The sequence below is a fragment of the Vigna angularis genome, chromosome 11 (genome assembly GCF_016808095.1).
Source record: "Vigna angularis cultivar LongXiaoDou No.4 chromosome 11, ASM1680809v1, whole genome shotgun sequence".
Classification (NCBI taxonomy): domain Eukaryota; kingdom Viridiplantae; phylum Streptophyta; class Magnoliopsida; order Fabales; family Fabaceae; genus Vigna; species Vigna angularis.
This window is the reverse complement of record NC_068980.1, coordinates 1,999,872-2,016,803: the sequence shown is the minus strand read 5'-3', so window position 1 is coordinate 2,016,803 and position 16,932 is coordinate 1,999,872. Positions and strand designations below refer to the sequence as shown.

The 16,932-nt window shown below is 33.5% G+C and overlaps 1 protein-coding gene, 1 non-coding gene and 1 pseudogene across 2 annotated transcripts; 1 reads left to right on the top strand and 2 right to left on the bottom strand.

Moving 5' to 3' along the window:
• The first annotated feature begins 1,071 nt into the window (after nucleotides 1-1,071).
• On the top strand, nucleotides 1,072-1,184 carry LOC128194851 (U5 spliceosomal RNA). The gene has a single exon (XR_008246300.1). It is a non-coding gene; the product is annotated as a U5 spliceosomal RNA (small nuclear RNA).
• Nucleotides 1,185-1,982: 798 nt separating this feature from the next.
• On the bottom strand, nucleotides 1,983-7,077 carry LOC108332961 (putative leucine-rich repeat receptor-like protein kinase At2g19210). Its single transcript, XM_052870985.1, is given in 14 exon segments — nucleotides 1,983-2,481; nucleotides 2,484-2,563; nucleotides 2,565-2,604; nucleotides 2,669-2,737; nucleotides 2,918-3,044; nucleotides 3,132-3,388; nucleotides 3,471-3,634; nucleotides 3,798-3,866; nucleotides 3,948-4,019; nucleotides 4,177-4,248; nucleotides 5,557-5,695; nucleotides 5,802-6,274; nucleotides 6,357-6,900; nucleotides 7,008-7,077. Coding segments are annotated over 14 exon segments (2,646 nt in total). The 3' UTR covers nucleotides 1,983-2,011.
• Nucleotides 7,078-10,056: 2,979 nt separating this feature from the next.
• On the bottom strand, nucleotides 10,057-14,679 carry LOC108323654 (LRR receptor-like serine/threonine-protein kinase IOS1; annotated as a pseudogene).
• Between the last annotated feature and the right edge of the window lie 2,253 nt (nucleotides 14,680-16,932).

The window sequence follows — 16,932 nt, the reverse complement described above, 5'->3', positions numbered from 1 at the left end:
CAACGGAGCACTATCATTTTCTGGTTCAACTGCAGTGCTCATGATAGTAGCTCCCGGCACTAATCCAGTTTCATGAGAAATGGAAGCTCTTAGTGGTTTCCAATTGTTGCCCAAGTTACAGGCGTACCAGAAACCATCATAAACATTAAGCGGATTGTTGGAAATCTACATCTGAGTCTAAGTCGCACGTTGAATAGAATTGAGAAAATAGAAAACTATATAAAGGTTAAAACACCTATTGTCTTAAGGTTTTTCCAAATGTAGGAAAGAAGAATATAAGTTTAGGGAGAGTTTGTTAAGATAAACTTAAATTTTAGGGTTTTATTAATAATTTTTTTTAAATCTTATTTTATTAATTTTGGGTTTAGTAATATTTAGTTTGATTTTGATACAGATAAAATAGGGATAGGTGATTATGATTTTCTATATTGATATTTTGTTTTCAGTTTTTATTTTTATTCCCGTAATATTGTAAATGTCACGGTTATTTAAAGTTCTTCAATTATCAATGAATAGGAGGCTCAATTTTAAGCAAATATTGTGTAAAATGAGATTTTCTTAATAGTGGTATCAGAGCCGATGGTTTATCTTGGTGACCAGCTCAGACTCGTTAAGATGAACGACGGTTGGAAAGAGTTACTCGTAATTGTGATTTGTTGGGAATGCTTCTGTTGGAAAGGGAGTGTACCTATGTGGAAGGGACTCACCCTTGAGAGGGAGATTGTTGGGAAGTGTGAGTCATTGGTGTTTCTGTCTTCCCCGTGAACCTCCTCCTTGATAAACTCAACACGGATACAAATCAATCAATCTTATAAGGCAACCCATTTAATTTCGTATCGCGTTGGACACTTTTTTTTGTGCAAAAAGTTTCTTTTATGGTTATGATAGATGACTGTAAATTAACAATATATTTTTGTCTATTAACTTATTTATTATATTAATTATGTGATAATTCCTTTATAGTTTAATATTATATTTTTAGGATGTTACAACAAAGTTCACAGTGGTAATATATGAACAAATCTAGTATCATAATATAATATTGAAATGTTTTTCAATGCTGACCTATGGAGCCATGAGGTAAACACAACAAACTATTATTTTGCCTTTAGTAAAGAATACCGTGTGTTTTTTCCACTAGGTGGCATACGCCTGTTTTTGAAAGAGTCCCTTTTGGAGGGTTCTGCAATTTTAGTTCAAATTTGGTTTTATGTGGATATGATAAGCTCTTGGAGTTCAAAGTTGGTTGTACTTGGATATGATGAACCCTTGGAGGAGGGATTTTAACAATTTAATTATAGAACAATATTCAGGTAAGTTTGCACATTGAATTAAAATGTTTGAAAAGTTATGCGAATCTTTGCGTATTTGATTAAATTAGAAAATCATTTGAAAACCTTATAATGACTATCTTTGTGAGTGTTTTGTTTTATGTTTGAATTTTACTTTAGTGACTCAAGGTGTCAAATTTCTGTTATTTAATTGTAACATGAATAGACTAATTCATTTGAAGTTCATGTTTTTCTCTAAAGTTTGTATTATCAACTTCCAATCCTATCATGACAGTAATGATAAGAGGATTTCTTTTTTTCTAAATGTTTATACCAAACTTCTAATTATGTTTTTTTTTTAAAAATTATAAAACCTAAGGTAGGAAAGATATATAATTTTGAAACATGAGGTTAAATATTACGGGTGAGTTAGAAGTCTCATTAATGATAAATCAGTAAGATAAAAAATCTATCTACCTATATATATTTACTTAAAATTTTTTGGATTAAAGGATGTGTTTAATCTTAAAAAAACTAACATATAAAACTACATTCATCGGAAAAAGAATACAAGCAAAAATAACACCAATGGCAAATAGGTATACATTGAAATTCATTCCTGGTTATTTATTTTCTTCTTGTATTTGCAACTCCATTTCACTCACAAACCAATCCTAGCAATGTTCATCTTCAAACAATCTCAAGAGTATGACTATAATCATCTTACATTGGGCAACCGTTTACCTGGCCTGGGGAAGAGATTCTGTATTCAGATTCCTGATGACCTGTTTAACTGAATAACTTGTATTAGTGTTTCTATCTTCAGTTCGAGCTAATTCCATTGCTAAAGACTCCTTCAGTTCATTCACCACCACACTTATGATTGGCCTTCTGTTGGGATTTGGAGATACACATGCCGTTGCTATTTCTACAGCTTTCCAAACTGAGTTACTGTCAAAGTCTCCTTCCAACCTTGAATCAACAATGGCATTGATATCACCTTTTGCAATCAAGGACCTAACCCATTCACTTATGTGGGTTTTTTCTTGATTCTTTGCTATCACTGGTTGACTTGTGATTATCTCTAAAAGCACAACACCAAAGCTGTAAACGTCGCTCTTCTCTGTTAATCTATTGGTTAGGTAGTATCTGTAGGACAGAATGCAACTCAATTTATTTTCTGCTAGAAGTTTGTGAACATAAACATTCAGATAATTTTGGATAGACCAAAATCAGATAATTTTGCTTGGAGGTGTTCATTCAACAAGATGTTTGTAGATTTTATGTCTCTGGAATATTGGTGGCTTACAACCATTTTGCAGATACTCCAATCCTGAGGCCAAAAGTATATATTTAGAGAGGAATGAAGAATTAAGAAAAGAATATTATTGATGTACCTGAGGCTGCATCCACTGCTATACGAAGTCTCTTTTCCCAGCTGAAGAAATTTCTTTTGCTTCGTTTACCTGCATAATCAAGTTCTATCACTTTCTCTACATACTTTTGGTTCACTAAAGGTTAGTCATATTACTCGTACAATTGTCCAATGAGAAAATATCCATATCCGCGGTTTCAGAAAGAAAAACAAGTATGAAAATTTAGTCCACAGATTTTAAACAAGAAAATAGTCTTTTTGGGGTGCAAACCAGAGAGATGTTGTTGTAAGTTTCCATTAGCCATGTACTCGTATATGAGACACTTATTTGTTCCTTCATTACAGTAACCAACAAGGGAGGTCAAATTTTTGTGATGAACTCTCATAAGAAGTTTAACCTGTAAATAAAAATGTCAACAATGTTTTAACTTAGTATATTAATTGCTGCGCTCAGGAACTTAGTATAATGTGATTAAAAAGCTTACCTCTGTTTGAAATTGTTGATAACCACGAACAGAAGATGGGGAAAGCATTTTCACTGCAACTGGAGTGTCTTCGATATAGCCCAGATAAACTGTTCCAAATCCTCCTTTACCAACAACTGTAGTGAAATTGTCGGTGATTTTATCGATGTCAGAGTATGCATATATCTGCTTTTGGGATTGCAGTGATGAATCATCTTGTTCAGTGTATTGCGGTGATTTCTCACTCTGATCCTTTTCTACCGTCAGAGCTGTTGAATGTCATACACCAGTTCTTTAAAAAACTAAATTTATCTGGAAAATTATAAAAAAAATAATTACGAATCTAAACAATTGTAGCATCACCTTTCACTTTTCTTCTTTTAGCAGTCCACAATATAGCTGCCACTGCTATCAGAAGAATCAAAACCCCGCCAACAGATGCTACCAAGGGTGTAACAATGCTTTTCTTGTGTATATTCCGGTTGCATTGATCAGGTTCACATAGATATGGATTTTGGTCCACACTGCGATAAATTCACAGTAGGTTTATATTTTAACTCCCAGTAAGTCGTACAAGTCATAAGAATTTTCTATAGATACTTCAATTCGTGTAACTTGTGCCGAGATATTCAGTAGAATCAACAGCTGACTATGAGAAGACATAGGTCATGGGTGTAAGATGTATACCTTAGTGTGAGGGAATCTCTATGAAGTGCTGAGGGAATTAAACCGGAGAGGTTATTCTTCTCTAAGTTTCTGAAAAAGAAATCGGAAACATAGTAAACTTTGTATATTATGATAAAGGGGATCACAGGAATAACCGATGAAGGAACTTACAAGATCTTCAAGTGTTGTAGTTGTGACAGAAAATCAGGAATTTCACCGTTTAAGCTATTGTTTGATAAATCCCTGGAAGCCAAATAACTTCCTCTTTTAATATGTCTTTATACATGTACTGTAAGACTTCTGAGCATGCAAGTATTTGTATGAAAGAATAAAAAGATATAAAATATGATTTTTTTCTGGTCTCATGATTCATTTGACCAGGTGAAACAGATAAACTCACAATTTCTCCAGCATGGTGAGATTTGAAATTGAAGGATCAATCTTTCCAGACAATCCACTGGAAGATAAATTCCTGTTTTCCATATGAACAGTAGCATTTCATCACTTAACTAAGTTTTAATTAAGTTTATCATACATTTTTTTTTCTTTGATTGAATGCTTAAAATATATATATTTTTAAATTTTATCTAATCACTGTGTCTTTTTGAATTTTTTTCATTAATAAGATGAGTTAACATGTAGTGTTTTTCAACTTATCGGTAAACTCGTTCCTTTTCTCTCTAAAAATGAATTGATCGGTGAGGTGGAGGAGATTGGACAAAGAATATGTGATTTGATTGAGTTTGTGTGGAAAAGATAGAAGTAACAATATTATATCATTATGTTGACGGGTAAAAATAGAAAGACACACTAAATAGAAAATATTAAAAAAATATATATAGCATTAACAAAAATTAGAATGATTCTCCTTGCAATTCCCTTTCTTCATCCAGCACCTTCAAAATTACATATATAATCTTTAACATTTTATTAAATTAAACTTTTTTTCTTTTCTTTCTTCTGTGATGGTCTCATTCATTACACTCCTTTTGTTATTTATCTGACATTCGTAATCGTTAAGAGTTCAACAATTTTCGAAAACCAATTAAGGTTTCAAATACATTCTTTTTCTTAATTGGCTTTCGAAAGCCGATGTCTCTTAATCACTTTCAAAAGCCGATTAAAGAAGAAACTTAATTTTAAGAAAGAAACATATATTTTGAAATATGTTTATTACTTAAATGAAATACGTTTATTCCTTGCACATATTTCAAAATGTTTATTTCTTCTTTAACTGATTTTCGAAAAGTCCGTTAAAAGTTTTTAAAAACCGATTAAGAGTTCGTCGGCTTTCAAAAGCTGATTGAAAAATAAAAGGGATGCTGAGACCATTGCTGAAGAAATAGAAGAGAAAAGTAAAAAATAATTAATTTAATAAAAGATTGAAGAATATATATATAATTTTGGAAGTGCAGGGAAAGGAAAGAGAGATGAAGGGAGAATCACTCAAGAAATTATTATTAGAGATTCAATTAAAAAATCCAAATTTACAATATTCTTAAAACTTAATTAAATCTATTAAAAATTTATCCATCAAATTGTTAGATTATAATTTTATATTATTAATTTTTTTTATTTCATATTTACCATAATAATTAAATGGTCAAATAATTCGTATAATATTATCTTTTGAAAAATATTCATTGCCATGTATCAAATATTTATGCGAAAAGGAATTTGTAATTTAATTATTCGTTTTGAAAAATTATAATTAAATAAAAATATATTGAACAATTACAATTAAATAATAATCATGTAACATTTGATAATGAGGACTTACAAAGTTGTGATTCTTAGAGAATCATTTGCGTGATAAGAACAATTGAGACCATCCCACAAATAGGCTAAAGGGGCGCATGGATCGCCTTGCCAATCATTTTTTAGCGCATAAACCGACTTGATGGTAGTAATCGCATCAACTTTGTTTGAAATGATAACAAACAAAATTGTAAAAAGTAGCTAAGATCATACACAATAACGTAAACAAAAGAAATAGATTTAAAATAAGATAGTTTCGTGGCTTACCATCTTCTTGAAATGTTTCTGGTTTCTGTAAGTCTATTACTCTGTAAATTTCAATGGCATTGATGATGGGAGGCAGGGTTGATTTTTCAGTCCTCTCCAGTGAAAATTTAAGTTCTTTCCCACTACGGGCTGACGTCGAATATATAGTTCTATAGTTCCGTGGAGAACAATTTGAAAACCATGATTCAGCAGCGTTCAGCATGATGTTGAATTCTCTTGTCTGATTCGTGGTTAACACTTGAAGTTCCTTGAAGTGCATGTACACATAGAATTGGTCAGTTTCATGTTCTGGCTTCCAGCTTATTACCAACGGAGCACTATCATTTGCTGGTGTAACTGCAGTGCTCATCACAATAGCTGGCGGTTCTTCGGTCTGATTTAAAGAATCATCGGGAATCGAAGCATTTATCCGTGTCCAATCTTCCTTGAAGTCACAGAGAACCCAGAAACGATCATAAGCATCATACGAGTACCTGTGGCAGAATCAGAAAAGTACAGTAGAATCAATCAATCTTTTAATGCTGAAAAAGATTTAATCCATATGTATGATTTCACCTGTAGATCATGTCCGAACCCAAATCGCAACGCCAGTTTTTGTAAAGTTCCAGTGATCCGAATTGAGTGACATATGCTTCATTTTTCAGAGTCCTGAATTCTATGGCTGTTATAAATGGTGTGCCATTGCCTGTGTTCACTAGACAGATTTGTACGAAATCCAGTGAAGGTACATGAATGATCTCATAGGACTGGAACCTTGATGCATTGAATATAGTGACTGTATCCCAGCTGTTAGGTCCGAGAAGAAGATCAAACTCTGGTAACATATTTCGGCCATCATAATTTCCGTACAGAAAAGTAGTGCGTATGAGATACTTAGAGCCTCCTGTGACGCTTATTTTGTAGCAGTTCCTTTTTCCTTCCGGGAAGCTTCTCAGCCTCCACAGTTGTCGTTGACTACTTCGTCTCTTGAGCTCTTCAGATGCTATTGTCTGACTCACACCGGTATTTATGAAATCTGCATCCGAAACGTAATTTATGCCATATACTGAATCAGTATAGTTCACACCTGCTTCAGCTCCGCAATCTATGCTGATGAATCCTAAAACATAAACATGCAAAAATATGCATGGCACTTGAGACTTCAGCTAAACTTTTATAAAATAATAATGAGCTAATGAAAATTCATGTTTTAATTTGTTAACAAACCTGGTTGGCCCTTAGCTTGAATGAGAATGAGAAGAACCAGAACTCCTACAAAACTCGATAACATTCCCATTTTTCACTACCTTGTGCTTTCTGGATTTGAAGTAGACTATGGCACATATATACGAGCTTGCCTTGTTGCTGTTGTGAGTTGCACTGCAAAAGGAACTATGTTTGTGTTCGGGCGACGTGGTCAATGTCAACGTCGAGGTAAGTCTAACCAGTTTTTGTACTTCTTTAATTTTTTGTTCCTTTCCATTTAAGTCTAACTATTCATTCTTCCTTTTCAGCTACCGCAGTAGGAACATCCACTTGCTTACTCAGTATTTTCTGTCGTATTCATCACTTATCACTCATGTACTTGCATCATTAAAATAATACTAAATTAATTGGTCAATCAAAATAAATGAAAACAAAAATGAATTAAAAACATTACCATCCTAAAAAATATTAAACTAGCAATAAAATGCTTATGTATGTAATATGATGTGTATGTTAGAAAGATGAAAAGCCGGAAAGCTTTTGAAATATAGCCTTTGTTTGTTTCAGTGTACTAGCCAATTGTTAATAGATCCCAATACTAGAAATCTAAATTTGATTCTAAGTCCCACGTTAAATAACGAGAAAGTTTAATGTTATATATAAAAAGAACCTATAAATTTATTGTATTTGAGATTGAGTTATAAATGATATAAATCTCTTATATTGTTTAAACTCATATCTTTTTAGTATTATTTTTTTTTTCAGTGAATCCCTTTAAAAGATTCACACAATCAATGTGAAAATAAAGATTTTAGTATCATGCCATTCTAAGTTGAAGGAGAGCAAACTATCTCCATGGTTGGAAGTTATGAAGTAAAAACTAACCCTAAATGTAATAAGTCTAAAGAGTTTCGCATTTCTTAATTGAACCCTCCATGGTTCAATTTTAGTCTAATTATTCTTTCTGCCTCCATGGTAGGAACATCCACTTGCTTCTTACTTAGAGTTTCCTGTCATATTCATCAGTTGTCACTCATCATAAAAATAATAGAGCATTCACTGGTCAAACAATGTAAATTGTAATTAAAACTAATGGATGGATCTTAACAAATAATCTCTACCTATTTATAATAAATGTCGTTTTAATGATCTCACACACTAACCAAAACTACTTCATAAAGTTATCTTCATTGTAGACCTTATTTGAGAGAAACAAAGAGCATAACAGAAACATTTTAAGAATTAAAAATAATAAATATTAAATTGAAATATTACTTATATTAAAAGAGGGTGTATTAAATCAACAAGAAATATTTCCATTTGTATGTGTTCTGAACTTTTATATATGGAAGATGGAAGATGGAAGATGGAAGACTTTAGAAATTTTATGCAGATCAATAGCATTTTAGAAATTCTTACTTTTCTTTGGTGAAGCTAAATTCAGCCTAAATTCAAATTATAAGAAAAATGGAACTCGTCTTTTATAATCTAAAAAGTGTACGTGCACTGATATGAATACAGAAAAACTGATTGCTACTGAGTTTTTAAGAATGCTGTCTACTTAGAAATGATAAAAATACAACATTTCATACAATAATTTTGTAATCTTTTCTTTTATCTTCTATTCATAACGTGTAATAAATTATGAGTATGAAAGAAATAAACGCCAGAATTGTTGTTGAATAAGTTGTTATACAAATAGCTTTTCAATTTTTTTATACATTGTCAAAATTTTCAAATGTATAATTGTGCTAATATTTATATTAAATATAACAAATTAGAATCTTAACTAAAGTATATGATCAATTAGACAATGTGTGTAAGAGCTTGAAAATGTAGGGTTATTGGGCCTTAGATTGAGGCAGCCATACTCGTAAAACTAAGGACATCATGACCTTAGAAGGGATATTTCAAAATCTGAGTTCATTAGCCAACTTTCCCTTCTCTTTCTAGAACTCTTATTTTTCCTAACCTTGCTCTACCTTGTCTCTACCATTCCCTCACATTCAGCCGTTGCATTGTTGATTAGGTGGTGCTCAGGTGACTACGGTGTTGAGACCTTCGCAACCATCTGAATAGATTTTCATTCTTCAGTGGGTAAGTAGCTCTTCATTGTTCTCCGCTGTTTGGGACTTAGGGCAAGTTGCATGTGCCTAGTGTACCCTTCTTTACGTTTTTCCTCTGTTCGTTCTAGCTCTAAGAGTTGTTTCTATCGCCACTTGGGTGATTTGTAGAGTGGGGTTGTGCCCTTGCTGTGTGAGGTGCTGCAGAGAACTGTATTGTAAGCTGTGCTGTGGAGTTTTCTAGGTAAGGGGAGCTAGATATTGTTTTCAATTTGCTTGCAGTATTTGTATGTATGTTAAATTCCTTAATGGGTGTGTTGTTTGGTTTGCTTGTTTAAGCTTTATAGTAAGTGGGTCATACATGTTGATGCGTGTGATGTATGAAATTGTAGCGTGAGGTCTGTAAACTGAATTGGTTGAATCTAGCTGCTGTAATTAGGCGTGTTGGAAGTGCTTGGAGTGATAAATCTGTTATAGCTTGAATGAAAATAACCTAAGGTAGAAAAGATATATATTTTTGAAAAAGTTCAGTTCATTGGTTCGGTTTGTTTCAGTTCGGTTTAATTTGGTTTGATTTGATTCGATTCGGTTCAATTTGACTAGGTTCGGTTTGGCTCGATTTGGTTCGACTCGACTCAGTTCGGCTTGGTTTGGTTCGGTTTGATTCGGTTCGGTTCGGCTCGGTTCGTTTTTGTTCGGTTTGACTCGGTTCGGTTCAGCTCGGTTAAGTTTGGTTTGGTTTGATTTTGCTCAGTTCAATTTGGTTCGACTCTATTTGATTCAGTTTGGTTTGATTCGGCTCGGCTCGATTCGGTTTGGTTCGGTTTGACTCGACTCGGTTTGGTCTGGTTTGACTCGACTTGGTTCGGTTCAACTCGATTCAGTTTGATTGATTCGGCTCAACTCAGTTCGATTCGGTTCAATTCAATTCAAGATTGAGGGATGTGTGTAAGTTTGAAAAAACTAACATGAAACTACATTCACCGGAACAAGAACGCAAGCAAAAATAACACCAATGGCAAATTGAAATTCATTACTGATTATTTATTTATTTTCTTCTATTTGCAACTCCATTTCACTCACCAATCAATCCTAGCAATGTTCATCTTCAAACAATCTCAAGTGGTACATTACAGTATGACTATAATCATCTTACATTGGGCAACCGTTTATCTGGCCTGGGGAAGAGATTCTGTATTCAGATTCCTGATGACCTGTTTAACTGAATAACTTGTATTAGTGCTTCTATCTTCAGTTCGAGCTAATTCCATTGCTAAAGACTCTTTCAGTTCATTCACCACCACACTTATGATTGGCCTTCTGTTGGGATTTGGAGATACACATGCCGTTGCTATTTCTACAGTTTTCCAAACTGAGTTACTGTCAAAATCTCCTTCCAACCTTGAGTCAACAACGGCATCGATATCACCTTTTGCAATCAAGGACCTAACCCATTCACTTATGTGGGTTTTTTCTTGATTCTTTGCTATCACTGGTTGACTTGTGATTATCTCTAAAAGCACAACACCAAAGCTGTAAACGTCGCTCTTCTCTGTTAATCTATTGGTTAGGTAGTATCTGTAGGACAGAATGCAACTCAATTTATTTTCTGCTAGAAGTTTGTGAACATAAACATTCAGATAGAATTACTAAATTTTCCAAGAAAGTATAATTAATGGACTCACTCAGGGTCTAGATAACCAGGAGTACCAGCAATAACAGTTGACACATGAGTTTCCCCATCTGTTAGGATAATTTTGGATAGACCAAAATCAGATAATTTTGCTTGGAGGTGTTCATTCAACAAGATGTTTGTAGATTTTATGTCTCTGTGGAATATTAGTGGCTTACAACCATTTTGCAGATACTCCAATCCTGAGGCCCAAAGTATATATTTAGAGAGGAATGAAGAATTAAGAAAAGAATATTATTGGTGTACTTTCTTACCTGAGGCTGCATCCACTGCTATACGAAGTCTCTTTTCCCAGCTGAAGAAATTTCTTTTGCTTCGTTTACCTGCGTAATCAAGTTCTATCACTTTTTGTACATACTTTTGGTTCACTAAATGTTAGTCATATGACTAGTAAAAAATTGTCCAATGAAGAAATATCCATATCCACGAAGTTTGGAAATTTATTGCTCATATTTTAAACAACAAAATATTTTTTTTGGGTGCAAACCAGAGAGATGTTCTTGTAAGTTTCCGTTAGCCATGTACTCGTATATGAGACCCTTATTGGTTCCTTCATTACAGTAACCAACAAGGGAGGTCAAATTTTTGTGATGAACTCTCATAAGAAGTTTAACCTGTAAATCAAAATGTCAACAATGTTTTAACTTAGTATATTAATTGCTGCGCTCAGGAACTTAGTATAATGTGATTAAAAAGCTTACCTCTGTTTGAAATTGTTGATAACCACGAACAGAAGATGGGGAAAGCATTTTCACTGCAACTGGAGTGTCTTCGATATAGCCCAGATAAACTGTTCCAAATCCTCCTTTACCAACAACTGTAGTGAAATTGTCGGTGATTTTAACGATGTCAGAGTATGCATATATCTGCTTTTGGGATTGCAGTGATGAATCATCTTGTTCAGTGTATTGCCGTGATTTCTCACTCTGATCCTTTTCTACCGTCAGAGCTGTTGAATGTCATACACCAGTTCTTTAAAAAACTAAATTTATCTGGAAAATTATAAAAAAAATAATTATGAATCTAAACAATTGTAGCATCACCTTTCACTTTTCTTCTTTTAGCAGTCCACAATATAGCTGCCACTGCTACCAGAAGAATCAAAACCCCGCCAACAGATGCTACCAAGGGTGTAACAATGCTATTGCTTTTCGTGTCTTCCTCCTGGTTGCATTGATCAGGTTCACATAGATATGGATTTTGGTCCACACTGCGATAAATTCACAGTAGGTTTATATTTTAACTCCCAGTAAGTCGTACAAGTCATAAGAATTTTCTATAGATACTTCAATTCGTGTAACTTGTGCCGAGATATTCAGTAGAATCAACAGCTGACTATGAGAAGACATAGGTCATGGGTGTAAGATGTATACCTTAGTGTGAGGGAATCTCTATGAAGTGCTGAGGGAATTAAACCGGAGAGGTTATTCTTCTCTAAGTTTCTGAAAAAGAAATCGGAAACATAGTAAACTTTGTATATTATGATAAAGGGGATCACAGGAATAACCGATGAAGGAACTTACAAGATCTTCAAGTGTTGTAGTTGTGACAGAAAATCAGGAATTTCACCGTTTAAGCTATTGTTTGATAAATCCCTGGAAGCCAAATAACTTCCTCTTTTAATATGTCTTTATACATGTACGGTAAGACTTCTGAGCTAAAGTATATTTATGAAAGAATAAAAAGATAGAAAATATGATTTTGTTTTTTCTGGGTCATGATTCATTTGAGCAGGTGAAACAGATAAACTCACAATTTCTCCAGCATGGTGAGATTTGAAATTGAAGGGTCAATCTTTCCAGACAATCCACTGGAAGATAAATTCCTGTTTTCCATATGAACAGTAGCATTTAATCATCACTTAACTAAGTTTTAATTAAGTTTATCATACATTTTTTTTCTTTGATTGAATGCTTAAAATATATATATTTTTTAAATTTTATCTAATCACTGTGTCTTTTTGATTTTTTTTCATTAATAAGATGAGTTAACATGTAGTGTTTTTCAACTTATCGGTAAACTCGTTCCTTTTCTCTCTAAAAATGAATTGATCGGTGAGGTGGAGGAGATTGGACAAAGAATATGTGATTTGATTGAGTTTGAGTGGAAAAGATACAAGTGACAATTATATTATTATGTTGACGGGTAAAAATAGAAAGACAAACTAAATAGAAAATATTAAAAATAAAATTTATCATTCAATAAACAAAGAAATTAATATTAGAGATTCAATTTAAAAATCCAAAAAATTACAAAATACTTAACAAATTTATTCATCAAACTATTAGATTATAATTTTATATTATTAAGATTATTTATTGAACAATTACAATTAAATAATAATCATGTCACATTTGATAATGAGGACTTACAAAGTTGTGATTCTTGGAGAATCATTTCCTTGATAAGAACAATTGAGAGCATCCCACAAATAGGCTAAAGGGGCGCATGGATCGCCTTGCCAATCTCTTGTTAGCGCATAAACTGACTTGATGGTAGTAATAGCATCAACTTTGTTTGAAATGATAACAAAAAAATTGTAAACGGTAGATAAGATCATGCACAATAACGTAAGCAAAAGAAATGGATTTAAAATATGATAATTTCGTCGCCTACCATCTCCTTGGAATGTTTCTGGTTTCTGTAGGTCTATTACTCTGTAAATTTCAATGCCACTGATGATGGGAGGTAGGGTTGAATTTTCAGTCCTCTCCAGTGAAAATTTAAGTTCTTTTCCACTGATGGCTGACGTCGAAGATATAGTAAGCCAATCATGGTACACTGGAGAACAATTTGGAAACCATGATTGAGCGTTTATCATGATGTTGAATTGTCTTGTCTGATTCGTGGTCAACACTTGAATTTCCGTGAAGTACATGTGCACATAGAATTGGTCAGTTTCATGTTGTGGTTCCTACCTTATTACCAACGGAGCACTATCATTTGCTGGTGTGACTGCGGTGCTCATCACAATAGCTGGCGGTTTGTAAATATAGATCCGAGAATCAGCGTAAATCGAAGCATTTATCCGTGTCCAATCTTCGTTGAAGTCACAGGTAAACCAGTAACGATCATAAGCATCAGACCAGTACCTGTGGCAGAATTAGAAAAGTACAATAAAATCAATCAATCTTTTAAGGCTGAAAAATATTTAATCCATAAATACGATTTCACCTGTAGCCTCTGTCTGAACCCAAATCGCAACGCAGGTGATTGTAAAGTTCGAGTGATCCGAATTGAGTGACGTATGTATCATTTCTCAAAGTCCTCAATTCTATGGCAGTTATAAATGGTGTGCCATTGCCTGTGTTCACTAGACAGATTTGTACGAAATCCAGTGAAGGTATATGAATGATCTCATTGGATTGGGACCTTGATGCATTGAATATAGTGACTGTATCCCAGTGGTTAGGTCCCAGAAGAAGATCAAACTGGGGTAACATATTTCGGCCATCATAATTTCCGTACAGAAAAATAGTGCGTATGAGATACTTAGAGCCTCTAGTGACGCTTATTTTGTAGCAGTTCCTTTTTCCTTCCGGGAAGCTTCTCAGCCTCCACAGTTGTCGTTGATTACTGTATCTGCTCATCTCTTCAGATGATATTGTCCCACTTACACCAGTATTTATGAAATCTGCATCCGAAACGTAATTTATGTCTAGTGACGGCTCAGTATAGTTCACACCTGCTTGAGCTCCGCAATCTATGCTGATGAATCCTAAAACATAAACATACAAAAATATGCATGGCACTCTTCAGCTGAACTTTTATAAAATAATAATGATATAATGAAAATGCATGTTTTAATTTGTTAACAAACCTGGTTGGCCCTTAGCTTGAATGAGAATGACAAGAACTATAATTCCTACAAAAGTAACTAGGAAACTCGATGACATTCCCATTTTTCACGACCTTGTGCTTTCTGGGTTTGAAGTAGACTATGGCACATATATATGAGCTTGCCTTGTTGCTGTTGTGAGTTGCACTACAAAAGGAACTATGTTTGTGTTCGGGCGACGTGGTCAATGTCAACTTGGAGGTAAGTCTAACCAGTTTTTGTACTTCTTTAATTGTTTGTTCCTTTCCATTTCAGTCTAACTATTTATTCTCCCTTTTCAGCTACTGCAGGAGGAACATCCACTTGCTTACTCAGTATTTTCTGTCGTATTCATCACTTATCACTCATCCACTTGCATCAAATAAATGAAAACAAAATGAATTAAAAACATTACAACTAAGCTTCTTAAAAAATATAAAACTAGCAATAAAATGCTTATGTATGTAATATGATGTGTATGTTAGAATGATGGAAAGCCGGAAGGCTTTTGAAATCCCGCCATTGTTTCAGGGTACTAGCAAATTGCTAATAAAACACAATATTAGAAATTGAGATTTGATTCTAAGTCCCACGTTAAATTGAAAAGCCAGAAAGTTTAACGCTAGGGAAAAAAAACCTATAAATTTATTGGTAGAAGATAATATGAATCTTTTATATTACTTGAACTCATACTTTATTAGTATTTTTCTGTGAATCCCTTTCAAAAGACCCACACAAATAATAAAGATTTTAATATTATGTCATTCTAAGTTGAAGGAGAGCAAACTATCTCCATGGTTGGAAGTTATGAAGTAAAAACTAACCCTAAATGTTATAAGTCTAAAGAGTTTCGCATTTCTTAATTGAACCCTCCATGGTTCAATTTTAGTCTAATTATTCTTTCTTCCTCCATGGTAGGAACATCCACTTGCTTCTTACTTAGAGTTTCCTGTCATATTCATCAGTTGTCACTCATCATACAAATAATACTACATTCACTGGTCAAACAATGTAAATTGCAATTAAAACCAATGTATGCATCTTAATAAATAATATCTACCTATCAGAACAATTGTCGTCCTAATTATCTCACACACTAACCCAAAATACTTAAAAAATTATCTTCATTATAAACCTACTTTGAGAGAAACAAAGAGCATAACAGAAACATTTTAAGAATTAAAAATAATAAATATTACAATTAAATATTAAATCCTTATTTATATTAAAAGAGGGTGTGTATTAAATCAACAAAAAATATTTCCATTTGTACGTGTTCTGAACCTTTATATATGGTAAGAAGATGGAAGCCTTTAGAAATTTTATGCTGATCAATAGCTTTTAGAAATTCTTACTTTGATTTGGTGAAGCTAAATTTAGCCTAAACTAAAAAATTATAACAAAAATGAAACTCGTCTTTTATAATCTAAAAGTGTACGTGCACTTATATGAATACAGAAAAGTTGATCTTTAATGAGTTCTTTAAGAATTTTATCTACTTAGGAATGCTATAAAAACAACTAGTGGGAATAGCTTTTTTACATGATTCAACTTCCTCTGAAAATCTTTTTCTAGGTCGAATTTCTTCCTGGTGACCGAGGTCATTGAATTTGTTCCTTTGTTATATTGTATGTTGTCAGGGCAATAAATCATTTACCCTTTTAAAATTTCTCTTAGCTTCTCTTGGGCAAACAATCCTGTGTTGGCCAAGCTTCTCTCCGGTTGACCAATCTCTTCCTTTGGTTGCCGAGCTAAGGAGACCAACATCAAGACCAACTTCTCTTTGGTTGAGAATGGGCAGTGCGTCAACTTCCCTCTTGAGATGTTGAAACATAGTCTTACACTTTTGATAACTATTGATTTTACTTGTTTTTATGTGTATATATTTTTATGAATAAACCAACTCTTTCATAATTTTTACCTTGTTTTGTTCCCAACTTCAGTATATCTTCATGTTTTATTGTGTTTTAGTTAGTGTTTGCTTGTTTACCTTTAATATCTATTTTGAGTGTGTAAAATAAGCCAATAAGAAACAATTCTGTTGAAAGAAAATAAGTTAGAACTCAAGGAACCATGATTTGACAAGAAATAATGATTTTTAGAGAAATACTCACTCCATGGGCACTAGAATTGCACCTAGCGTTGCAAACATGAATAAAAGACTTACTTGTATGGTTATACGACCAAGGATCACCCTTGGACAACAAAAAATCACCATTGGGTGGCAGGTTGACTCGTTGGGCGAGTTGACTACTCACTGGGTGAAAATGATAGCCCAAACTTGTAGTATTCGAGTCGTTAGGTGAAATTATGGCTCGCTTAGCGAGTTACAAGTCAAGGAGCGTCGATATTTAGGCCTTGCTGGATGAGAAT